The sequence below is a fragment of the Salvelinus alpinus genome, chromosome 21, assembly GCF_045679555.1.
Source record: "Salvelinus alpinus chromosome 21, SLU_Salpinus.1, whole genome shotgun sequence".
NCBI lineage: Eukaryota > Metazoa > Chordata > Actinopteri > Salmoniformes > Salmonidae > Salvelinus > Salvelinus alpinus.
This window is the reverse complement of record NC_092106.1, coordinates 20,749,258-20,777,139: the sequence shown is the minus strand read 5'-3', so window position 1 is coordinate 20,777,139 and position 27,882 is coordinate 20,749,258. Positions and strand designations below refer to the sequence as shown.

General features: G+C 43.3%; 1 protein-coding gene across 2 annotated transcripts in view; it reads right to left on the bottom strand.

Annotated features, from left to right (window-relative positions):
- Window positions 1–20,191, bottom strand: part of caln1 (calneuron 1) — a 103,623-nt gene extending 83,432 nt beyond the window's left edge. The window contains exon 1 of one of the 2 annotated variants that reach the window (XM_071357302.1): window positions 19,483–20,191. Coding sequence is in view for 1 of the 2 variants with exons in the window: in XM_071357301.1 (XP_071213402.1) it covers window positions 17,753–17,943 (191 nt within the window). In the remaining variant the exon portion in view is untranslated. Of the gene's footprint in view, window positions 1–17,752; window positions 18,516–19,482 lie in introns of those variants that run through there. The other variant, XM_071357301.1, reaches the window with a different exon arrangement.
- Window positions 20,192–27,882: the final 7,691 nt, after the last annotated feature.

Below are 27,882 nucleotides of genomic sequence, written 5' to 3'. Positions count from 1 at the left end.
CGGTGATGTCATTTACAAAATAGCCTCCAAAACCCTACTCAATAAATTGGATGCAGTCTATCACAGTGCCATCCGTTTTGTCACCAAAGCCCCATATACTACCCACCACTGCGACCTGTACACCCTCGTTGGCTGGCCCTCGCTTCATACTCGTCGCCAAACCCACTGGATCCAGGTCATCTACAAGACCCTGCTAGGTAAAGTCCCCCCTTATCTCAGCTCGCTGGTCACCATAGCAGCACCTACCTGTAGCACGCGCTCCAGCAGGTATATCTCTCTGGTCACCCCCAAAACCAATTCTTCCTTTGGCCGCCTCTCCTTCCAGTTCTCTGCTGCCAATGACTGGAACGAACTACAAAAATCTCTGAAACTGGAAACACTTATCTCCCTCACTAGCTTTAAGCACCAGCTGTCAGAGCAGATCATAGATTACTGCACCTGTACATAGCCCATCTATAATTTAGCCCAAACAACTACCTCTTTACCTACTGTATTTATTTATTTTGCTCCTTTGCACCCCATTATTTCTATCTCTACTTTACACTTTCTTCCACTGCAAACCAACCATTCCAGTGTTTTTTTTTTTTTTACTTGCTATATTGTATTTACTTCGCCACCATGGCCTTTTTATATTTTTATTTATTTATATATATTTTGTTTGCCTTCACCTCCCTTATCTCACCTCACTTGCTCACATTGTATATAGACTTATTTTTCACTGTATTATTGACTGTATGTTTGTTTTACTCCATGTGTAACTATGTGTTGTTGTATGTGTCAAACTGCTTTGCTTTATCTTGGCCAGGTCGCAATTGTAAATGAGAACGTGTTCTCAATTTGCCTACCTGGTTAAATAAAGGTGAAATAAAATAAATAAATGGTATAAAGGAGACGGACCCACTGGGTTAGGTTACAGAGAGCTGGTAGTCCCATCCACCAAACTACCAGGTGTGAAACAGGGAAGAGACGCAGGGGGTATGCTAATTTGGTATAGAGCAGACCTAACCCACCCTGTTGAATTAGTCAAAACAGGAACATTTTACATCTGGCTAGAAATTAATAAGGATATTATCTCAACAGAGAAAAAATTCCTTGTGTGCTACCTATGTCCCCCCAATAAAATCCCCATACTTTAACGATGACAGCTTCTCCATCCTAGAGGGGGAGATCAACAATTTCCAGACTCAGGGAAATGTACTAGTCTAAATACCAGAACTGGACAATAACCGGACACCCTCAGCACATAGGGGGACAAACACCTACCTGGAGGTGACAGCATTCCCTCCCCCATATGCCCCCATAGAGACAACTATGACCAACAAAATGGGTCACAGCTCCTGCAGCTCTGTCGGACGCTGGGTATGTACATAGTCAATGGTAGGCTTCGAGGGGACTCCTTTGGGAGGTACACCTATAGCCCATCTCTTGGCAGTAGTACTGTAGACTACTTTATCACTGACCTCAACCCAGTCTCTTAGAGCGTTCACAGTCAGTGCCCTATCAGATCACAGCAAAATCACACTCTAAATAAACAGAGCTATGCTCAATCATGAGGCATCAAAGCCAAAGAAAATAAATAATATTAAGAAATGCTGTAGATGGAAGGAAATTAGTATGGTAATCTACCAAAAAACTATTAAGCAACAAGAAATTAAATCCCTTCTAGACAATTCCCTGATAAAAAGGGTTTCACTGTAAAAATGAAGGTGTAAACTTGGCAGTAGAAAACCTAAACAGTATATTTGACATCTCAGCTTCCCTATCAAATCAAAAAATGTCAAGCAGACAACCTAAGAAAATTAACAACTTTGACAAATGGATTGATGAAGAATGCAAAAACCTAAGAAAGAAATTGAGAAACCTATCCAACCAAAAACATAGAGATTCTGATACACCTGATCCTACGCTGTAACGGTTCTCCTCTTCCTCTTCATCCGAAGAGGAGGAGCATGGATTGAACCAAGACGCAGCGTGATACTTAGACATTATATTTATTTAGACACGACAAAACAACGAAGACAAAAAATGAACTATACTTGAATTAACTAACAAAATAACAAAACGAATGTAGACAGACCTGGACGTAAGAACTTACATGTAACACGAAGAACGCACGAACAGGGAAATGACTACATAAAAACCGAACGAACAAAATGAACAAACAAACCGAAACAGTCCCATATGGTGCAACATAGACAGACACTAACACAGGAGACAACCACCCACAAACAAACAATGTGACCCCACCTACCTTAATATGATTCTCAATCAGAGGAGATGAAAACCACCTGCCTCTAATTGAGAACCATATTAGGTACCCAAACCAACATAGAAACAGAAAACATATACTGCCCACCCAAACTCACGTCCTGACCAGCTAACACATACAAAAACTAACAGAAAACAGGTCAGGAACGTGACATACGCCTTCACTATGGTGAATCACTAAAACAATACTAAAATACACTACGGAAAAAGAAGGAACAGCACGCCAAAAATTAGCTCAATGTAATTGAAGAATCCATAGAATCTAAACACTTCGGGGAAAATTTGAAAACTCAAAACAATCAACAACATGAAGAGTTATCTATCCAAAACAGAGATGTATGGATAAACCACTTCTCCAATCTTTTTGGCTCTATAACAAAGAACAAACAGCAAAATAATATACATGATCAAATACAAATCTTAGAATCAACTTTTTAAGGACTACCAGAACCTACTGTATTCTCCAATTACATTGAATGAACTACAGGACAAAATACAAACCCTCCAACCCAAAAAGACCTGTGGGGTTGATGGTATCAATGATAAAATATACAGACCACAAATTCCAATTGGCTATACTTAAACTCTTTAACATCATCCTCAGCTCTGGCATCTTCCCCAATATTTGGAACCAAGGACTGATCACCCAAAGACAAATTTGACCACAATAACTACCGGGGGATATGCATCAACAGCAACCTTGGGAAAATCCTATGCATTATCATTAACAGCAGACTCATACATTTCCTCAGCAAAAACAATGTACTGAGCAAATGTCAAATTGTCTTTTTACCAAATTACTGTACGACAGACCACGTATTTACCCTGCACACCCTAATTGACAAACAAACAAACCAAAACAAAGGCAAACAAAGATATGCTTTGTTGATTTAAAAAAAGCTTTCGTCTCAATTTGGCTTGAGGGTCTGCTACACAAATTGATGGAAAGTGGTGTTGGGGGAAAAACATACAACATTATAAAATCCATGTACACAAACAACAAGTTTGCAGTTAAAATGGGCAAAAAACACACATTTCTTTCCACAGGGCCAGGGGGTTGAGAGAGGGATGCAGCTTAAGCCCCACCCTCTTCAACATATATATAAATGAATTGGCAAGGGCACTAGAACAGTCTGCAGCACCCGGCCTCACCCTACTAGAATCTGAAGTCAAATGTCTACTTTTTTCTGATGATCTGGTGCTTCTGTCCCCTACCAAGGAGGGCCTACAGCAGCACCTAGATCTTCTGCACAGATCTTCTGCACATACCTGAGCCCTGACAGTAAATCTCAGTAAGACAAAAGTAATGGTTTATATTATTAGTTACTATGCTGTTGCTAAGCAGTAATGTATTACGGCAGTGTTATGTTACTACACCTAAAAGAAAATGCACACGTGCGCTTGTAACAATTTTCGTCGTCTGAAGAAGAGTAGCCGGACCAAAGCGCAGCGTGGTAAGTGTTCATGCTTTTTTATTAGAACAGAACACTATAACAAAATAACAAGAGAATAAATGAAACCGAAACAGTCCTGTAAGGTGCAAAATACTAAACAGAAAATAACTACCCACAAAAACCATGTGGGAAAAAGCTACCTAAGTATGGTTCCCAATCAGAGACAACGATAGACAGCTGTCCCTGATTGAGAACCATACCCGGCCAAAACAAAGAAATACAAAACATAGAAAAAAGAACATAGAATGCCCACCCAAATCACACCCTGACCAAACCAAAATAGAGACATAAAAAGCTCTCTACGGTCAGGGCGTGACAGCACTATTGGGCCGGGGCTGTATAGCACGAGAGGTTTTGACTAAGCGGAACAAACTGTATTCCCGTCTCCTGCCTGGTCATTTCTCCACAACACAAATTCTACACCCACCTAAAAGGAAGCGATTCTCAAACCTTTCATAACATAGCTATCACCTACAGAGAAATTAACCTGGAGAAGAGCCCCCTAAGCGAGTGTCACGACTTCCGCCGAAGTTGGCTCCCCTGCCTGTTCGGGCGGTGCTCGGCGGTCGTCGTCACCGTCCTACTAGCCGCCACCAATCCCTTTTTCGTTTGTCTGTTTGTTTTGTCTAATTAGTTTCACCTGTGTTTCTGTTGTTTGGTTTAATGAGATTCCCTATTTTTAGTAGGTGGACCCGCACTTGTTTTGTGCGGGATTGTCTTTATGTTACGTGTGTGCGTTTTAGGTAGAGGTGGATTTATTTTCTATTTACTTGGCACCCTGTGTTTTTGGGTTGTCACGTTGTTGTCTGCGCCCTGTATGTTTGGGCTTATCATTTTGTGTGCCTAAGTAAAAAGCACTTTTCCCCAGCGGAACTCTCTGCATCTGATTCCTTTATCCACCTAGTCCCGTGTGACAGCGAGCTGGTCCTGGGGCTCTGTTCACAAACACAAACATACCCCACAGAGACCCAGGACAGCAACACAATTAGACCCAACCAAATCATGAGAGAGAATAATTTTTTTATTTATTGTTTATTTAACTTTTGTTTATTATCTATTTCACTTGCTTTGTCAATGTAAACATATGTTTCCCTTGCCAATAAAGCCCCTTAAATTGGAGAGAGAGAGAGAGAGAGATCTAATTTTATGTGTCACATGCTTTGTAAAACAACAGGTGTAAACTAGGTGTAAACTAACCGTTCAGAGAAAAATAGAAAAATAATTGAAAAAAGAATAACACAATGAATAAATATACAAAGAGTAACTTGGGTAATTGATATGTACATACAGGTAGGGACTAGGCGACATGATAAGCAGAAGCAGCAGCGTATGTGATGACTAAAAAAAGGGTCAATGCCGATAGTCCGGGTAGCTATTTCGTTAACTACACCGAACAAAAATATAAACACAACATGCAACAATTTCAAAGATTTTACTGAGTTAAAACAAGGAAATCAGTCCATTTAAATTAATTAGGGACTAATCTATGGATTTAAAATGACCGGGAATAAAGATTTGCATTTGTTGGTCACAGACACCTTAAAAAAAGTTACGGGTTTGGATCAGAAAACCAGGCATTACCTGGGGTGACCACCATTGCTGGATATTGACTGGAACGGGAATATGCTGTCGTACACGTTGATCCAGAGCATCCCAAACATGCTCGATGGGTGACATGTCGGGTGAGTATGCAGGCCATGGAAGAACGGGGACATTTTCAGCTTCCAGGAATTGTGTACAGATCCTTGCGACATAGGGGTTATGCTGAAATATGAGGTGATAGCGCCAGATGAATAGCACGACAACAGGAAAATTCCCTTCGATAAAATGCAATTGTGTTCATAGTCCGCAGCTTATGCCTGCTCATACCATAACCACAACACCATCATGGGTCATTCTGTTCACAACGTTGACATCAGCAAACCGCTCGCCCACACGACACCATACACACAGTTGGGTGTACTGCCAATTGCACGCTCCCTCAAAATTTGAGACGTCTGTGGCATTGTGTTGTGTGACAAAACTGCACATTTTAGAGTGGCCTTTTTAATGTCCCCAGCACAAGGAGCACCTGTGTAATGTTCATGCTGTTTAATCAGTTTATTGATATGCCACCACTGTCAGGTGGATGGATTATCTTGGCAAAGGAGAAATGCTCACCAACAGGGATGTAAACAAATGTGTGCAAAAAATTCGAGATAAATAAGATTTTGTGCGTATGGAAAATGTTGGGATCTTTTATTTCAGCTCATGAAATATGGGACCAACACTTTGCATGTTGCGTTTATAATTTTGTTCAGTATATTTAACCAACTATTTAGCAGTGTTATGGCTTTGGGTAGAAGCTGTTCAGGGTCCTGTTGGTTCCAGACTTCGTTCATCGGTGCCGCTTGCAGTGCGGTAGCAGAGAGAACAGTCTATGACTTTGGTGGCTGGAGTCTTTGTCAATTTTTGGGGCCTTCCTCTTACAACGCATGGTATGGAGGTCCTGGATGGCAAGGAGATTGGCCCCTGTGATGTACTGGACCGTACGCACTACCCTCTGTAACGGCTTACAGTCAGATACCAAGCAGTTGCCATACCAAGCGGTGATGCAGCCAGTCAAGATGCTAATGGTGCAGCTGTAGACATTTTTGAGGATCTGAGAGCCCATGACAAATATTTTCAGCCTCTTGAGGGGGAAAAGGTGTTGTCGTTCCTTCTTCACTACTGTGTTGGTGTGTTTGGACCATGATAATTCCTTAGTGATGTGGACACTGAGGAACTTGAAGCTCTTGACCCGCTCCACTACAGCCCTTTCGATGTGGATGGGGGCGTGCTCAGCTCTCCGTTTCCTGTAGTCCACGATCAGCTCCTTCGTCTTGCACCCCTGAGGGGCCCCCGTGTTGAGATAGAGAGTGAAGAACAAAAGAGAGAGAGGAAAGAAAGGAAACGAGAGAGAGAGAGGAAAAGAGACTAGAGCTCCTGTCTGTCTGCCCGAGTGCCCAAACAACAAGCTGTAACACAAACATGGCTGACCTCTATCATTAGCCTGCAGTACATGGTGCTGAACGTGATGGAGAGGGAACACTGGCACTGCCAGTTCATCTGAATAGCAGTAATTATAGCAGGTTAGGGGGAGTGAGGGCTGGAGTTACTGAGGCTTCTCTGAGCCTGCACCGTCTACATCAGATAGTCTATGAGCTTAGAGACTCAGAGTTCTATATGCTGCTGCTCACACAAGCATACCGATGGTCTTCAACAGTGAGTTAGTGGGATATGTTACTCTTTGAAAACGAATGGGGAAATGACATGAACATGAGACCCTTACATAATCCTTACATAATGTTACAGTATGTCCACACAGTAATTATGCATATTTAGAATACCTTTATAATAGAAAGATAAACAACATGCTGAGTCAAAAGTTGACCCTTACTTGGAAACTGAGATCTACCTTGAGTTATCTTTTTCCCACGTGATATAATCAAAAAACACAATACAAACCAAACGAACAGAAAATGACGATGTCCATATTTTCAGATCCCAAAGTAGTAGTTACACTCTCCCACTTGGTCGCAGGTTCAGGAATGGCTGAAGAACTGCAACATTTACCTGGAGCTAACTCTGCAAATAGCACTGCTGGTTGACTTGAAAAACCATAGTCAGTCGATCAATAATATAATAATAATCTTAGCAAAAATGTTTATCTTCAATTTACTATCTGTAGAAACTATGAGAATAGAAAGATTCAGAACTTTTGTGAAACATCACAGCACAATTGAGAAAATATATGGCAATTAGAAATCAAAACTGGATGGTTTTCAGAGATAGTTGGGAGGGGTTGAGGGTAGCTAACAACAACAACAACAAAAAAGATTACTAATGTAAAATATACTGTGTCTGTAAAAATGCTATATACTGAACAAGAATATAAATGCAACATGCAACAATGATTTTACTGAGTTACAGTTCATATAAGGAAATCAGTCAATTTAAATAAATTCATTAGGCCCTAATCTATGGATTTCACATGACTGGGCAGGGGTGCAGCAACCCACTTGGGAGAAAGGCCCACCCACTGGGGAATCAGAATGAGTTTTCCCCACAAAAGGGCTTTATTACAAACATAAACACTCCTCAGTTTCATCAACTGTCCAGGAGGCTGATCTCAGACGATCCCGCAGGTGAAAAAGGCGAATGTGGAGGTCGTGGGCTGGCGTGGTTACACGTGGTCTGCGGTTGTGAGGCCAGTTGGACGTACTTCCTAATTCTCTAAAATTATTAGAGGCTTATGGTAGAGAAATTAACATTAAATGATCTGGCAACAGCTCTGGTTGACATTCCTGCAGTCAGCATGCCAATTGCACGCTCTCTAAAAACTTGAGACATCTGCATTGTGTTGTGTGACAAAACTGCACATTTTAGAGTGGCCTTTTATTGTCTCCAGCACAAGGTGGATGATCATGATCATGCTGTAATGTGTAATGATCATGCTGTTTAATCAGCTTCTTGATATTTCACACCTGTCAGGTGAATGGATTATTTTGGCAAAGGCGAAATACTCACGAACGGGGATGTAAACAAATCTGTGCCCATAATTTCAGAGAAATAAGCTTTTTGTGCATATGGAACATTTCTGGGATCTTTTATTTCAGCTCATGAAACATGGGACTACACTTTACATGCTGCGTTTATATTTTTGTTCAGTATAGTATGTATAAACTGGAAATGGAAGCCTAAGTATTGTTGTCCATTAGTTTTCTTCAATTAGCGGAGGGTTGGTAGGATTAGGGGAAAATAATAAAGAAGGAAAATATATTTAATAATAAAATACAGTATATATTTAAAATAATATATATTTACAAAAAATATATATATGGGGGATTGTAAATGGTGCAGACAACTACATTGATAGAAGCCACAATCTTTGCACTTTGAGATATCAGCTGATGTAAGAAGGGCTTTATAAATAAATTTGATCTGATTTGAATCTATCTGCAATAATAATGCTGAAATACTCCCCCATAAAAAAAGTAAATCATCTCTCCCACTGTGATGCTAGCATAACAAGGGGGTGTGTTTTCCTATTCATTATTGAATAAATCGAAGCCCAGGGGTATCACAAAACAGAAAATAAAAACAGGGAGCGAGAGAGAGCGCAGGGGATTTGGGCGCAAGCACTTCCTTGCTCTAATTGGCTTCTGTTTTGATTAGACACTGAGAGGAGGATGGGGGGACGCCTCTTGAAACTGAATGAGGAGTTGAAAGAAAAAGAAAGAGGCTATGTGTGATATAAACATTTTAAAATCCACTGTACCACTCAGAACCATGTAGCTCATAGGCCAAAGGGTAAGGTGGGCTACACTTTCTCAGCTGAACACTCCCCCAACCAACACTCTCAATTGAGGGACATTTGTCATGGTTTGGTTTGCAACCACTCTCCAGCTGAGCAATGTGTGACATGCTCTGTATGGTTTCCAGCTTGAGAGCCATCCACCCCACTTAAACGTATAGCTACCTCCTACATCTATACCTTACTTCCCTAACCACACAGTCACCTCATTTTCTCTACGTCCTGGGTTCAGATACGTATGACAGTACAAGCAGTGTTGTTGCACTCATTGGAACGAACAAGGCCCTATAATTGCAATAGCTATGCTCGTCATACCAGCACCTTAATGGAACACACATCCCCCCTCAGAATGTAACGTTGAGGTAAGGATCTGGAACTCAAAGCTTAGACTGATAAGTCTCGATCCATTTCTATATCACTTCGGTATGTGTTATTGATCACGTCCTCTGTTAAAAATGTTGACAACAACAAAAACACACTGGGAGTGACTCGTAAAACTTCACAGCCACTTAAATGTACCATCAACTTTTGGGGAACTCATTTGAGGATTCAGAGATGCATGCATCACACTCAGGGTGGTAAGAAGACATATGAAATTGAACAGATGAGTCTCTTCATTCAGAGTTTGGTACACAGTATTTACAGGTGGTGACTCCACAACTCTGTTGTGGTTAGAGTTTGATGGTCAACTATTTGTGTTGGCAGTTGGCAATCCACTGGAAGGTACACTTATGTGAGACAAAATACTACAACATTTGAGGAAATGTACAGTACAGCTACAGGTAATGTAATCATGCAACCTAATCCTGTTCGTCCCCATTGGCACCATAGATATGTAGAAGTCCAACAGAGACCTGTGATTAAAAAGTGATTCAGACTCATCTTGTTTGTCAGCGAACGTGAAAGTGAGTGTACCGTTGACTGTGCCAAGAGATTGCTTTTTGTGAGCTTTCAAGGTTGTTCCAATTGGCTTTCTTTGTTTCTTAATTCATCCATCAAAGAATAAACAACATTCATCTGTCACTGCTAATATAATCATTAGTCTGGTCTATTTTCCTGTAATTCAATAACAAGGCTAACTTATCTGTCTTGTGGCAGTATTTTTCTGAGAATGTAACATATTACTGCACTCTCATCACTGAAATAATGCTGTACCCCATATAAACAGTATTGATAAACTGATTGTCATTTTTAACAAGTTATCGTAGGAGTATTCAGTGCCACATTGTGTGCTAGTTTTAATTTATCTTGGGGACCTAATATCATTACAATAAGCTCACTTTGGTGTTTATATATATTGTATCTGACCCGTTCCTGTAGGTTCATGCTCTACAACATTCGCAGAGTACGACCCTGCCTCACACAGGAAGCGGCGCAGGTCCTAATCCAGGCACTTGTCATCTCCCGTCTGGATTACTGCAACTCGCTGTTGGCTGGGCTCCCTGCCTGTGCCATTAAACCCCTACAACTCATCCAGAACGCCGCAGCCCGTCTGGTGTTCAACCTTCCCAAGTTCTCTCACGTCACCCCGCTCCTCCGCTCTCTCCACTGGCTTCCAGTTGAAGCTCGCATCCGCTACAAGACCATGGTGCTTGCCTACGGAGCTGTGAGGGGAACGGCACCTCCGTACCTTCAGGCTCTGATCAGGCCCTACACCCAAACAAGGGCACTGCGTTCATCCACCTCTGGCCTGCTCGCCTCCCTACCTCTGAGGAAGTACAGTTCCCGCTCAGCCCAGTCAAAACTGTTCGCTGCTCTGGCACCCCAATGGTGGAACAAACTCCCTCACGACGCCAGGTCAGCGGAGTCAATCACCACCTTCCGGAGACAATTGAAACCCCACCTCTTTAAGGAATACCTAGGATAGGATAAAGTAATCCTCCTAACCCCCCCCTCCCCCTTAAAAGAGTTAGATGCACTATTGTAAAGTGGTTGTTCCACTGGATATCATAAGGTGAATGCACCAATTTGTAAGTCGCTCTGGATAAGAGCGTCTGCTAAATGACTTAAATGTAAATGTAAATGTATCTCCATGGTCCTACTATACATAAGGATTTGTCTCACGTTTCTGACACTTTAAGAGCTACTCTGTGTAACAGCCTTATGTAAGCCAGAGCTTTGCAGCAGATATGGAGTAGAATACAGAGCAGGGAGAGAATAACCAGACAGGTCCTTTCTACTTTGGGGGTCTTCTACAGACCCAGGTGTAGGTTATTAATTCTCTACCCACAACCCCTGTATCTCTGCATGTGGAGCACCGTGAGTCTGGCAAGTGAGAGTATAGGTTAGTAAACCTATGACCATGGATAAAATGACCATGGATAGAACAGAACTACATGTAACTGAAACAAGATGTATGTTTAATTCCAGAGAGACAGCACAGAATTGGGCCAACGAAACCATCCGCTACTGTACTGTATACAGTTGAAGCCGGAAGTTCACATACACCTTAGCCAAACACATTTAAACTCAGTTTTTCACAATTCCTGACATTTAATCCTAGTAAAAATTCCCTGTCTTAGGTCAGTTAGGATCACCACTTTATTTTAAGAATATGAAATGTCAGAATAATTGTAGAGAGAATTATTTATTTCAACTTTTATTTCTTTCATCACATTCCCAGTGGGTCAGAAGTATACATTCACTCAATTAGTATTTGGTAGCATTGCCTTTAAATTGTTTAACTTGGGTCAAATGTTTCGGGTAGCCTTCCACAAGCTTCCCACAATAAGTTGGGTGACTTTTGGCCCATTCCTCCTGACAGAGCTGGTGTAACTGAGTCAGTTCTGCCCACACATTTTCTATGGGATTGAGGTCAGGGATTTGTGATGGCCACTCCAATACCTTGACTTTGTTGTCCTTAAGCCATTTTGCCACAACTTTGGAAGTATGCTTGGCGTCATTGTCCATTTGGAAGACCCATTTGAGACCAAGCTTTAACTTCCTGACTGATGTCTTGAGATGTTGCTTCAATACATCCACATACTTTTCCTCCCTCATGATGCCATCTATTTTGTGAAGTGCACCAGTCCCTCCTGCAGCAAAGCACCCCCACAACATGATGCTGCCAACCCCGTGCTTCACGGTTGGGATGGTGTTCTTCGGCTTGCAAGCCCCCCCCTTTTTCCTCCTAACATAACGATGGTCATTATGGCCAAACAGTTCTATTTTTGTTTCATCAGACCAGAGGACATTTCTCCAAAAAGTACGATCTTTGTCCCCATGTGTAGTTGCAAACCATAGTCTGGCTTTTTTATGGCGGTTTTGGAGCAGTGGCTTCTTCCTTGCTGAGCGGCCTTTCAGGTTATGAAGATATAGGACTTGTTTTACTGTGGATATAGATACTTTTGTACCTGTTTCCTTCTGCATCTTCACAAGGTCCTTTTTTGTTGTTCTGGGATTGATTTGCACTTTTCGCACCGAAGTACGTTCATCTCTAGGAGACAGAACGCGCCTCCTTCCTGAACGGTATGACGGCTGCGTGGTCCCATGGTGTTTATACTTGCGTACTATTGTTTGTACAGATGAACAGGGTACCTTCATGGTGTTTGGAAATTGCTCCCAAGGATGAACCAGACTTGTGGAGGACTACAATTTTTCTTCTGAGGTCTTGGCTGATTTCTTTTGCTTTTCCCATGATGTCAAGCAAAGAGGCACTGAGTTTGAAGGTAGGCCTTGCAATACATCCACAGGTACACCTCCAATTGACTCAAATTATGTCAATTAGCCTATCAGAAGCTTTTAAAGCCATGACATAATTTTCTGGAATTTTCCAAGCTGTTTAAAGGCACAGTCAACTTAGTGTATGTAAACTTCTGACCCACTAGAATTGTGATACAGTGAATTATAAGTGAAATAATGTAAACAATTGTTGGAAAAATGACTCGTGTCATGCACAAAGTTATGTCCTAACCTTCTTGCCAAAACTGTAGTTTGTTGACAAGAAATTTGTGGAGTGGTTGGAAAACGAGTTTTAATGACTCCAACATAAGTGTATGTAAACTTCCGACTTCAACTGTACATAGTTCAAACAGCAGGACAGTGCTGGGCTAACTAAACCATCCGCTACTATACTGTATACATAGTTCAAACAGCAGGACAGTGCTGGGCTAACTAAACCATCCGCTACTATACTGTATACATAGTTCAAACAGCAGGACAGTGCTGGGCTAACTAAACCATCCGCTACTATACTGTATACATAGTTCAAACAGCAGGACAGTGCTGGGCTAACTAAACCATCCGCTACTATACTGTATACATAGTTCAAACAGCAGGACAGTGCTGGGCTAACTAAACCATCCGCTACTATACTGTATACATAGTTCAAACAGCAGGACAGTGCTGGGCTAACTAAACCATCCGCTACTATACTGTATACATAGTTCAAACAGCAGGACAGTGCTGGGCTAACTAAACCATCCGCTACTATACTGTATACATAGTTCAAACAGCAGGACAGAGTTGAACAAACATCAGTGAGAGACAGAGTACACACACACATGCACGCAGGCACACACACACACACATGCACACACACAGAGTTGGCTCCAGACCCTGCAGTAGACCGACCAGAAGTGGCAACAAATCCCACTCTAGAAAAGTATCTATTGTCTTTTCATTATTTAGTGATTCAAATGCATAATGTTACGCCCCATTAGTTAAAATATAGGCGTACAATACAGAAAGCAGAGGTGGTCTGGATTTCACTCTGGGATTTACAGCCTAATAAAATAGGCAGTAGAAATGCCTCATATTGAGATATAATCATTAGATCAAGCATCAATATTTCAGAGTGTTGTAGGCTAGACGCTCAGTATGCAAACTTTTGCCTCTAACACTGGAAGCATGCCTGTATATTCTCTATGACAGATGTTTTTTTTTACAGAGGTCTTCAAAAGATGTCACATTTAATTTGCATTAATAATAGACCGTAAAACAGAGACGCAGCCAGCCAGTCTGTAATGTATACCAATACATCATAGCCCAAACAGAGCACTAAACTTGCATTTGGCTAGTCTGTTAAATCGGGAGGGAAATCAGGACAGTGTACAGCACTATGTGTAGTAAACATTGCATAGCGACAATTCCTTTTACAGTAGCCAAAACAACACCTAACTGTAATGGTTCTGTGAAACCGAATACAATGTCCTGTACATAATGATTTATCATATTCCCATTACTAATGGCAAACTCATTACTAATGGTGAGCTTTAAAACCAACCTGTGAGAGACAGCGAGAGAGAGAAGCTACATTCCACCTGCTTGGAATATTATGCATCAGGCCCCACTGCATCACCAGACCACAAATGATACTGTCTATTACTGCTTGCCCTCAGGGAGTGGGTCAGAAGGCTATGCAGATATCTGTGGGGGAGAGGTGGAGGCAAGGTATGACCATTAGCCTGCCACCTACAGGGGTACGTAGCCTCAGTCCTAAGGGAGTGCTGGAAGGCATGACTAAACAACCTGTTGTCTCACTTAGGATTGTGCCTGTGTCCAGAGGCTAGTCATGACACCAATGTCTTGAGGCATACAGAGGGGAGCAAGGCATGACCAATCAACCTGCTGTGTCAGTGAAGGCCAAGCCTGTGTGTGTTTCCTTCCCAAGGAATGACTAATCTACCTGCTGCTCAACAAAATATGAAACCCATGTCCTGAAGGCAAGGCAGAGCAAGGCATGGCGAATGAACCTGCTGCTAAAGGACCAACGCTGTGTGTCCAGACTCCAGAGGGTAGGCGTGACTAATCAAACTGCAGGCTGACTGCAGGCCGCAGCAGTGTTATGTATTGGCCTTGTCTGTGATGCCCGGGGAGACCTGATGGCCAGTCCTCACTTCCAACGCCACAGCACGCACGCACACACACAAAGTACATTTTATGATGGCGTTAGACAACGTAACGTATGGTGTTAAGATACTCAGAATTGGATCAGAACAACAAAATTATCATAGGGCCTCACGAAACAAAATTCACACAAAAGTTATGGAAGATGCAATTCATGTGCAAAATCTTATCAAAATTAAGTTGATTCACACATACACTACCATTCAAAAGCTTGGGGTCACTTAGAAATGTCCTTGTTTTTGAAAGAAAAGCACATTTTTTTGTCCATGAACATAACATCAAATTGATCAGAAATACAGTGTAGACATTGTTAATGTTGTAAATGACTATTGTAGCTGGAAACGGCTGATTTGTAGGGAATATCTTCATAAGCGTACAGAGGCCCATTATCAGCAACCATCACTCCTGTGTTCCAATGGTACGTTGTGTTAGCTAATCCAAGTTTATCATTTTAAAAGGCTAATTGATCATTAAAAAAAACTTTTGCAATTATGTTAGCACAGATGAAAACTGTTGTTCTAATTAAAGAAGTAATACAACTTGCCTTCTTTAAACTATTTGAGTATCTGGAGCATTAGCATTTGTGGTTTCGATTACAGGCTCACAATTGCCAGAAACAAAGAACTTTCTTCTGAAACTCGTCAGTCTATTCTTGTTCTGAGAAATGAAGGCTATTCCATGCGAGAAATTGCCAAGAACGCTGTGTACTACTCCCTTCACAAAACAGCGCAAACTGTCTCTAACCAGAATAGAAAGTGGAGTGGGAGGCCCCGGTGCACAACTGAGCAAGAGGACAAGTACATTAGAGTGTCTAGTTTGAGAAACAAACGCCTCACAAGTCCTCAACTGGCAGCTTCATTAAATGGTACCCGCAAAACACCAGTCTCAATGTCAAAAGTGAAGAGGCGACTCCGGGATGCTGGTCTTCTAGGCAAAGTTCCTCTGTCCGGTGTCTGTGTTCTTTTGCTCATCTAAATCATTTATTTTTATTGGCCAGTCTGAGATATGGCTTTTTCTTTGCAACTCTGCCTAGAAGGCCAGCGTCCGGAGTCGCCTCTTCACTGTTGACAATGAGAGTTTCAGAAGAAAGTTATTTGTTTCTGACCATTTGAGCCTGTAATCAAACCCACAAATGCTAATGCTCCAGATACTCAACTAGTCTTAAGATGGCAAGTTTTAATGCTTCTTTAATCAGAACAACAGTTTTCAGCTGTGCTAACATAATTGCAAATGGGTTTTCTAATGATCAATTAGCCTTTTTAAATGATAAACTTGGATTAGCTAACACAACGTACCACAGGAACACAGGAGTGATGGTTGCTGATAATGGGCCTTTGTACGTCGATGTAGATATTCCATAAAACAATCTGCTGTTTTCAGCTACAATAGTCATTTCCAACATTAACAATGTCTACACTTTATTTCTGATCAATTTTATGTTATTTTAATATCTTTAAAAATATCTTTCTTTAAAGAACAAGGACATTTCTAAGTGACCCCAAACTTTTGAACGGTAGTGCATACTTTAAGTTACAGTGCAGAAGCAGGTACACAGCACAATGCAAGACATCCAACAGCCACGATCGTAACTGTTATACTGTATAGTTTAGCTGGTGCTGAATATTCATCCTGTAGTTCATATTCATAGCTCCTTCTGCTCCACAGAGGGCTAAAAACACCCTCATCACACTGCTTTAAAACATCTCTAGTTATGAAAACCCTTCACCGGTTTGTACAGCGTACATAGCCAAAAAAAGGAATGGTGATAATGTTGATCTATCCTACACACACAGTAAACAATGATACTGTAGAAATATGAATTAAGATTGAGGATTGACACCCGCCAATGTGGCCATGGCTGACAGTTGATATCAGATCATAACCTGTCTATGCTTATTGACAACACAATTTACTCCCTCCGCAGTCTCTAAGAGAAGAGCCGTGTCAACACATAACTAAACCCAGAGCCTACATATACCTCCTTTACCATGACTAGTCTGGTGTAAATAAATACAGTATACAGTATAAAGCCTTTAGCCAACTACTGAAGGTAAGGTGCAGCAGAGTGACAACAGCAGTACCTCTGCTGCATTTCCTCCAGTGGAGAAGTCTAAATGGCACAATGACATGATACATTTCCTCATGATGCCTTATGCAAAGTGTATTACACCTTTGGGTCTTTACACCTCAAAAAGCACAAGAAAGAGGATTTCGACACCCACCATCTCAGATTTTGACAATTTCTTTGGATCCTGATGTCTTACCCATTGTTAAAAAAAAGCTTGGTCCAAAGTGGATGTTAGGTACAATACTTACTGAATATTATATGAATCCTATAAATTAAAATGGCCATTTTGGGTGTGACCAATTAGCTTAATATCGCAGAGATCAAATTATTTTCCAGAATGCTTATCTTCTCTGTTTTTATCTACAGTACCGATTTCAGAACAATCTGAAAAGGTGGGTGTCATGGCTTGCTGAAATGACATTGAACGACTCCATTGAGTCATCATCTGCCATGAGCTTTATGGCTTTAATCTGAACTTTAAAAATCTTTCAATACAGCCATTAAATACTAGCCGCAAAAGGACAGACAATAAACTATGATTGAAGACAACTGATGTTAAAGTATACCACCAATATTGATTACAACTCTGGTATTATATATTCAAGTGACAAAGGAAAGATAACAAAATAAATATTCTGCAACTATAGTATACTGTGTGAAAAGCCAACCAGACAATTCCTAGTCCCACACAGCTCAGTTTACTACACAGGTTATACGTGTATGTGAGCAGAAGGTTGTTGGAGATCCCAGTTTCCCAGTCCCTGCTGTTCTGTTGCTTACCCATACTGATCCCCATACTCTGTGGTGGGGTACAGATGCAGTGCAACAGGCTCCTTCACCGGGCTCTCCATCAGGTCTCTGGGGGTAGGGGTTCCTGAGCCCGGTAACTCTCCCTCTCCTTCTCCTCCTACCTCAGGTACAGGCTCCTCTGTCCAACCCAGAGGCTCCTGCTCTGTCATCTCCTCCTCCATCGGACGGCTCCGCAGGCAGAGATTCCTAGTCCTAAACACAGCAGCAGCAGGGTGCCTGTCCCCAGACAACTGAGCCCGACTGCTGCCTTCCGAATTTGGGCTTCTCCCAAAGCAGCAGCATCAGTATCAGGAAATCCGTTGTTAATATTTGAGCCATGGAAGTGGCTCACTCACTCACTCACTCTCTCAATCACTCAATCACTCAAACATTCCTCCACATGGGGAAACACGGTTGAAGACTCATTATTGAGTCTTCAACCGCCTGAATTTGATTTGATTTATTGAGTCCCAAAGACTGACACAGCCTTTCCTCTGCGGCTGCGCTAGCGCTCACACCGAGCAGCGTGTATTCACAGCGCGTAGCAGCATCATGTGCGAAAAGAGAAGGTCGAAAAAGGCTACCTGGTGCGCGACATTCTTAAAAATATGTGACATGCAACGATAAGCAAACTTAAAATGCGGGCGTCACCGCAAGGCTCAGCAGTGATACAGGCTCAGAGGAGCGCCCATAGCGCCTCACAGCCCCCGCGGGATGGACAATCGGCTCGCTGAGGCAAGGTGTTCTAATGAAATGTGTGAAAACAGAAATTCACACCTCCAGAACATCACAGCTCTCCAGAAGAACTTCCGGTAAATTGATAACAACACACTCATCATCAGTATGATAGAGGGTCAGTGTTGACATGAATGATCTGATAATCATAATGCATTTGGATCAATTATCAGTCTTAATCAGTCACAAAAATTAAATGTAACGCTTATTTAACTAGGCAAGTCAGTTAAGAACAAATTATTATTTAAAATGACAGCCAACCCCGGAAGACGCTGGGCCAATTATTCGCCGCCCTATGGGACTCCTAATCACGGCCTGATGTGATACAGCCTGGATTCGAACCAGGGACTGTAGTGACCCTTCTTGCATTGAGATGCAGTGCCTTAGACCGCTGCGCCACTCGGGAGCCCATTTGTCTTGTTCTTTTCTTATTTACACTGAAATGTGCAGTGTCTTGTGATCAAAATCAAAATTAACTCGCTAATTCATGCCATCGTAGGCCTGCCATACAAGATCGAAATGATGATGCAGTGCTGTGATTAGCCTACAGTTGTTCTCTTTATCTACTTCACAATGTCAATGTCAACATAAATGTTTCATTTATTGATTTTCGAATAAAGCCTATTCTCTATCACAATACCACCAATAGAGTGTAATTATGATGGTCTGATGAAGACTTTGCTATTAATTAAGCCTACTCTAAAATAAAGCCCGAGGATGAATTCGATTCCATATAACACAAATTTAAGCAATTCTAAAATTCAAACATCATACTGAAACACTGAAATACTCCATCCAAAATTATATTCACTCCATCAAAGATTGACCAATCATACTAGACAGAGGAACGTATGCTATTAAATAACAACAAGTGTATAACAACCACCTTGTCTAAGGCAGTCGAAAATGGTCTATTTCCAATGGGTACCGAGAAGTTCAAATGTTACTGAATATGACTCAAATTATATCTTGAATTCCAGACTTACCGTTTTTGGAGAGCAGTGGGTTGTCTTTGAAAGCGATGAATCAAATCCGTAGTCGACAGGATTCCCGAGTTAGACGCACTTGGATCCAGTTAAAATACCTCGCCTGAATTCTCATAAATGTTGGTCGTTTTTTATTGTTGAAATAAAATATTCAATTTTAGCTACAATGTGGAACAATTTACCCACCACAACAAAAGGATGCGTTGGTTGGTCGTCTTTCTATTGACAAATCCATGCGTAGCCTACTGGGCACATTCACTGCCCCAGTTCCAGCCGGCGCAATTGAACGGTAGCACTTTTGGACCAAGTCCCATAAATTTTAACAGCCCCTATCAGTCCACACCATATCCACATGCTACATTGATATTAGGTGCTCACTGCTTATAAAATGTGTCCTAAGTAACACAAGCCGTTTGTTTCGTGTAACTGTCCTATAGCTGGCAGATGTATTGGTGCCGAACGCCTGGAGAGATTGACACTTAGAGCCTTCAGCGGCGTTCAAGAAGACGCTCCTACACAGTCAATGTCTCAGGAGTTCGGTGTTTAACGGGTTGTTTGCCTCGCAAATCCACGTGTTTATGTAAATTCTAGGTTTTTCTACGGAGACACTGTTCCCAACCTTATGAAAATGGTTCAGTCATAATTTCTTCTTCCACAGGCTGTTGTTAACCAATGTGCCCCCCGCGCTCAACAAAGAGAAACTGACCAGGCAAGAGTCATTGCTCAACTGGTTTAGCACAGCCTACTATCCGTTCAACACAGTCTCACATTCAATTCGCGCATATATGTACAAAATGTATTTCAGCAGATTTCGTGCGTTTTTGGGCATTTTTGGGCTGGTTTGGGCTGGTTAAATTCGTTTGAAAATACACGAATTTCTGTGCTACTTAATTCGTGCGAAAAGACACGAATTTAACCAGTAGGTGACACAAGCCTTTGCAACAACCATATAGACGCGATAATTTATATTTCATTTTTGTTCTTCTTAATGGCTAATTCAACGTCATGAATATACAGAAATGTTGTCTTTGTTTAACCATGTTTTAAAATGTGTCGTTGTATGCCTATATGTACTGTTTTAGACTTGCTGAACAGAATTTTTGAGAAAAGACGCACATTTACCTGCGACTTAATTCGTGGGAAATATTGTTTTATTATTAATGCCAATGCTGTTTTCTTTGCTTGATTTCGCTTAATACTTTGGATACTGGTGCACTTGTAATCAGAACGCCTTTTTGTCATGTAGGCAACCATACACGATTTTCTTCATAACCCATTTCATATTTCGTGGAGCCTAAATTACACAATTTTCTTCATAATGCATGTATTACATGTTAATGTAAAATAATGAATTATGTTGGCTTACACTTATGGCCTTTCCAAGGCCTTTCCATACCTTAAGGGAACATTTTAGCACTCGCCATATGGTTAGTGAGAAACGCCACATTGCAAATGTAAGGTCCCTTACTAGACGTCCTGCAACGTTTCTAAAATTCGCGGACGGCGTCGGGCCGTGTGCGGGGGAGAGATCTTTCAGGAAGTCATCAAACTAAATCTCTCGGACGTTCGGTTTCCGTTTTATAAAAATAACACATTTTGGTCATTTTTCCGCAGTCTAGGAAATTCCCACCAGAGGGAAAATAAATAATATTGCAAATGCACAAGCACATTGCAAATGCATGTGGCCTTTTCTCCTAAACGGAAAATATTTCGAAGACGTAATGGACAGTTGGCCCCGAACAAGATGGCGTCGAGGCCTCAACGCTTTTTGAGTCATGGCCATTTTTCTGGGATTAAAGGTCAAAAACGTAAAGTAGGGTGCTAATTTGACCGCTTCACGTCAAAGTACATAAGCATACGGTGTCAGGGAAAAAAGAACCAGCCATTTATCTATCGTAATTTAAGAGAAATCGTACATTGACAAATTGGTCATGTTCACAAAAAGGAGTAAAAAAAAAAAAAAAGTTACAGATCCAGTTGCAGTGTGTTCAGACGAACATTTTTTAAGTGGGTCTCGAAGCTCTGCCACTGCATCGCAGTGCTAGCTGCGCCACCAGAGTCTCTGGGTTCGCGCCCAGGCTCTGCCGCAGCCGGCCGCGACCGGGAGGTCCGTTGGCCTAGCGTCGTCCGGGTTAGGGAGGGTTTGGCCGGTAGGGATATCCTTGTCTCATCGCGCTCCAGCGACTCCTGTGGCGGGCCGGGGGCAGTGCGCGCTAGCCAAGGGGGCCATGTGCACGGTGTTTCCTCCGACACATTGGTGCGGCTGGCTTCCGGGTTGGAGGCGCGCTGTGTTAAGAAGCAGTGCGGCTTGGTTGGGTTGTGCTTCGGAGGACGCGTGGCTTTCGACCTTCGTCTCTCCTGAGCCCATACGGGAGTTGTAGCGATGAGACAAGATAGTAATTACTAGCGATTGGATACCACGAAGAAAAGGGGATAAAAGGATGGAGTGAAAAAGTACGGTGCTTAAAGACACACAAAGCCTGCAATGGCATTGCCATTATCTCCAGGCCGTGCCGAGTTCAACGAGATGCCCCGCTTGGCTTGACCGTAGCTAGCTCGGTCTGAGTGCAGCGACAGGGACAAGAAGAAGGACCCAAATGACCCTTTGACCTCAATTTCATATTTTTTTGCTTTTGGGAGACAGAGAGAGAACCGTTAAGGTTAGAAGCACAATTTGAACGTTCCTAAGGTCCTCCCGATCTGTGCAAGCCTAACATTGACCGTGTGGCATTAACCCTTAATAGTTAAAATAAGGTGTTTACATCAAACAGTTTACAATGACATGTCTCCCCATAGGAATACATTGCCTGCTCCCCTAAATTCAACCTGAAGCCTATGTGGGTTAATAATGCCTTATGAACCTGTCTTCGATGACAATCCATCAGGCCACTATGAGGTCTACCTGTGTCGATTCTAAAGATTCGATTTTAAATCACCCTAAAAGTGTTTGCCATACCCAACCTGCAGTTTGAGAGAAATAGTGCATTCAACCCTATGTAAATCAGTGAGTTCTTAACGTATAGACTTAACTCAGGATTCTGTAAAAGCCCACTCCAATGAGGATATGTGTTTACTTTCAGCTTCCTGTGCCAACCGGAAGTGCCATAATTGGTGTCAAAAGGGCTGTTTCGAAGGGTTAAAAAAGTCAAATCTTTCCAAAACTTAATATATGTGAATAGGCAACCCTCATGAACTGTAAATCAGTCATTCATCCCATCAGATTTCAAGGAAAAATGTACACACCCACACAGAAAGGATGGAGTGACACACTGAGGGGCTTAGAGGCAGACAGTGCCTGCAATAGTTACTTTTGTTTGAACTTTTAAAGAACCGTCAGACCTAGAGTTCTGAAACTTTACAAACCTGTTCTAGAGCTCAGGTCGATTAAGCACGGTGAGTTATGTGGCTCTAGAAGGTTCTCGGACCGATAAAAAGCCTCGGTGCATTTGCATTGACTTCAATTCATTTTGAGCATAACAAAATGGTGACATTTAGAAAAGTCCCAGAGTTGCAAGACTAGGTGCATTGAAACCGGCTCGGCCCATAGAGACGGACCGCGACATTTCTGTCCGATAGCTCATTCAAGGACCCCGTAGCAAGGCATGGAAAAAAGTGGAATTTCAGCACCAATTAAGGTTTTGCTCGGGCACCGAATGACCTATCGAGCCGAAACTTGGGATTCGAGGTCGCCTCACATAGGGCTAAACATAATGTGAAAACTGGACCCGCAGCTAGAACATAACTACGTATTATTTGTTTTATTATGGTTTAAATGGAAGGCGCTGTGAATTTTGGGCCTGCTCTGAAATATGTGATAGTTGGCTTCTAAACGAGTTGGAAAAAGTGAGTTTGGAGTCAGATGGTATCAGTTTGGTGTCTGAAAATATCTAATTGGCTGATGGACACTGACTTGCTAGTTGACTTTTGTGCATTTGCAATATGTTTCAACAGTGAAAAACCACCAAAATAGCATTCTGAAATCACCACTAAAAATGACATCACCATAGCCGTGCCGAGTTCAACGAGATGCCCCGCTTGACCGTAGCTTGCTCGGTCTGAGCGCAGCGACAGTGACAAGAAGATGACCCTTGACCTACATTTACATTTAAGTCATTTAGCAGACGCTCTTATCCAGAGCGACTTACAAATTGGTGCATTCACCTTATGACATCCAGTGGAACAGCCACTTTACAATAGTGCATCTAAATCTTTTAAGGGGGGGGGGGGGGTGAGAAGGATTACTTTATCCTATCCTAGGTATTCCTTAAAGAGGTGGGGTTTCAGGTGTCTCCGGAAGGTGGTGATTGACTCCGCTGTCCTGGCGTCGTGAGGGAGTTTGTTCCACCATTGGGGGGCCAGAGCAGCGAACAGTTTTGACTGGGCTGAGCGGGAACTGTACTTCCTCAGTGGTAGGGAGGCGAGCAGGCCAGAGGTGGATGAACGCAGTGCCCTTGTTTGGGTGTAGGGCCTGATCAGAGCCTGGAGGTACTGAGGTGCCGTTCCCCTCACAGCTCCGTAGGCAAGCACCATGGTCTTGTAGCGGATGCGAGCTTCAACTGGAAGCCAGTGGAGAGAGCGGAGGAGCGGGGTGACGTGAGAGAACTTGGGAAGGTTGAACACCAGACGGGCTGCGGCGTTCTGGATGAGTTGTAGGGGTTTAATGGCACAGGCAGGGAGCCCAGCCAACAGTGAGTTGCAGTAATCCAGACGGGAGATGACAAGTGCCTGGATTAGGACCTGCGCCGCTTCCTGTGTGAGGCAGGGTCGTACTCTGCGGATGTTGTAGAGCATGAACCTACAGGAACGGGCCACCGCCTTGATGTTAGTTGAGAACGACAGGGTGTTGTCCAGGATCACGCCAAGGTTCTTAGCGCTCTGGGAGGAGGACACAATGGAGTTGTCAACCGTGATGGCGAGATCATGGAACGGGCAGTCCTTCCCCGGGAGGAAGAGCAGCTCCGTCTTGCCGAGGTTCAGCTTGAGGTGGTGATCCGTCATCCACACTGATATGTCTGCCAGACATGCAGAGATGCGATTCGCCACCTGGTCATCAGAAGGGGGAAAGGAGAAGATTAGTTGTGTGTCGTCTGCATAGCAATGATAGGAGAGACCATGTGAGGTTATGACAGAGCCAAGTGACTTGGTGTATAGCGAGAATAGGAGAGGGCCTAGAACAGAGCCCTGGGGGACACCAGTGGTGAGAGCACGTGGTGAGGAGACAGATTCTCGCCACGCCACCTGGTAGGAGCGACCTGTCAGGTAGGACGCAATCCAAGCGTGGGCCGCGCCGGAGATGCCCAACTCGGAGAGGGTGGAGAGGAGGATCTGATGGTTCACAGTATCGAAGGCAGCCGATAGGTCTAGAAGGATGAGAGCAGAGGAGAGAGAGTTAGCTTTAGCAGTGCGGAGCGCCTCCGTGATACAGAGAAGAGCAGTCTCAGTTGAATGACTAGTCTTGAAACCTGACTGATTTGGATCAAGAAGGTCATTCTGAGAGAGATAGCGGGAGAGCTGGCCAAGGACGGCACGTTCAAGAGTTTTGGAGAGAAAAGAAAGAAGGGATACTGGTCTGTAGTTGTTGACATCGGAGGGATCGAGTGTAGGTTTTTTCAGAAGGGGTGCAACTCTCGCTCTCTTGAAGACGGAAGGGACGTAGCCAGCGGTCAGGGATGAGTTGATGAGCGAGGTGAGGTAAGGGAGAAGGTCTCCGGAAATGGTCTGGAGAAGAGAGGAGGGGATAGGGTCAAGCGGGCAGGTTGTTGGGCGGCCGGCCGTCACAAGACGCGAGATTTCATCTGGAGAGAGAGGGGAGAAAGAGGTCAGAGCACAGGGTAGGGCAGTGTGAGCAGAACTAGCGGTGTCGTTTGACTTAGCAAACGAGGATCGGATGTCGTCGACCTTCTTTTCAAAATGGTTGACGAAGTCATCTGCAGAGAGGGAGGAGGGGGGGGGAGGGGGAGGAGGATTCAGGAGGGAGGAGAAGGTGGCAAAGAGCTTCCTAGGGTTAGAGGCAGAAGCTTGGAATTTAGAGTGGTAGAAAGTGGCTTTAGCAGCAGAGACAGAAGAGGAAAATGTAGAGAGGAGGGAGTGAAAGGATGCCAGGTCCGCAGGGAGGCGAGTTTTCCTCCATTTCCGCTCGGCTGCCCGGAGCCCTGTTCTGTGAGCTCGCAATGAGTCATCGAGCCACGGAGCGGGAGGGGAGGACCGAGCCGGCCTGGAGGATAGGGGACAGAGAGAGTCAAAGGATGCAGAAAGGGAGGAGAGGAGGGTTGAGGAGGCAGAATCAGGAGATAGGTTGGAGAAGGTTTGAGCAGAGGGAAGAGATGATAGGATGGAAGAGGAGAGAGTAGCGGGGGAGAGAGAGCGAAGGTTGGGACGGCGCAATACCATCCGAGTAGGGGCAGTGTGGGAAGTGTTGGATGAGAGCGAGAGGGAAAAGGATACAAGGTAGTGGTCGGAGACTTGGAGGGGAGTTGCAATGAGGTTAGTGGAAGAACAGCATCTAGTAAAGATGAGGTCGAGCGTATTGCCTGCCTTGTGAGTAGGGGGGGAAGGTGAGAGGGTGAGGTCAAAAGAGGAGAGGAGTGGAAAGAAGGAGGCAGAGAGGAATGAGTCAAAGGTAGACGTGGGGAGGTTAAAGTCGCCCAGAACTGTGAGAGGTGAGCCGTCCTCAGGAAAGGAGCTTATCAAGGCATCAAGCTCATTGATGAACTCTCCGAGGGAACCTGGAGGGCGATAAATGATAAGGATGTTAAGCTTGAAAGGGCTGGTAACTGTGACAGCATGGAATTCAAAGGAGGCGATAGACAGATGGGTAAGGGGAGAAAGAGAGAATGACCACTTGGGAGAGATGAGGATCCCGGTGCCACCACCCCGCTGACCAGAAGCTCTCGGGGTGTGCGAGAACACGTGGGCGGACGAAGAGAGAGCAGTAGGAGTAGCAGTGTTATCTGTGGTGATCCATGTTTCCGTCAGTGCCAAGAAGTCGAGGGACTGGAGGGAGGCATAGGCTGAGATGAACTCTGCCTTGTTGGCCGCAGATCGGCAGTTCCAGAGGCTACCGGAGACCTGGAACTCCACGTGGGTCGTGCGCGCTGGGACCACCAGATTAGGGTGGCCGCGGCCACGCGGTGTGGAGCGTTTGTATGGTCTGTGCAGAGAGGAGAGAACAGGGATAGACAGACACATAGTTGACAGGCTACAGAAGAGGCTACGCTAATGCAAAGGAGATTGGAATGACAAGTGGACTACACGTCTCGAATGTTCAGAAAGTTAAGCTTACGTAGCAAGAATCTTATTGACTAAAATGATTAAAATGATACAGTACTGCTGAAGTAGGCTAGCTGGCAGTGGCTGCGTTGTTGACTTTGTAGGCTAGCTGGCAGTGGCTGCGTTGTTGACACTACACTAATCAAGTCGTTCCGTTGAGTGTAATAGTTTCTACAGTGCTGCTATTCGGGGGCTAGCTGGCTAGCTAGCAGTGTTGATTACGTTACGTTGCGTTAAAAGAACGACAATAGCTGGCTAGCTAACCTAGAAAATCGCTCTAGACTACACAATTATCTTTGATACAAAGACGGCTATGTAGCTAGCTATGTAGCTAGCTACGATCAAACAAATCAAACCGTTGTACTGTAATGAAATGAAATGAAAATGTGATACTACCTGTGGAGCGAAGCGGAATGCGACCGGGTTGTTGAGTGCGGAAGTTCTATTCGGTAGACGTTGGCTAGCTGTTGGCTAGCTAGTTAGCAGTGTCTCCTACGTTAAGGACGACAAATAGCTGGCTAGCTAACCTCGGTAAATTAAGATAATCACTCTAAAACTACACACTCTAAACTACACAATTATCTTGGATACGAAGACAGCAAAGACAACTATGTAGCTAGCTAACACTACACTAATCAAGTCGTTCAGTTGAGTGTAATAGTTTCTACAGTGCTGCTATTCGGTAGACGTTTGCTAGCTGGCTAGCTGCTGGGCAGATAGCAGTGTAGACTACGTTAGGACGACGGAATACGATAATTACGCAATTATCTTTGATACAAAGACGGCTATGTAGCTAGCTAAGAAGAAATTGCTAAGATTAGACAAATCAAACCGTTGTACTATAATGAAATGTAATGAAATGTAATGAAAAGTTATACTACCTGCGGACCAACCTACATTTCAAGTCTTTTGCTTTTGGGAGACAGAGAGAACTGTTAAGGTTTAGAAGCACAATTTGACCTCAGGAACGTTCCTAAGGTCTCTGTGCAAGCCTAACATTGACCGTGTGGCATTAACCCTTAACAGTTAAAAGAAGGTGTTTACATCAAACAGTTTACAATGACATCTCACCCCATAGGAACACATTGCCTGCACCCCTAAATTCAACCTGAAGCCTATGTGGGTTATGAA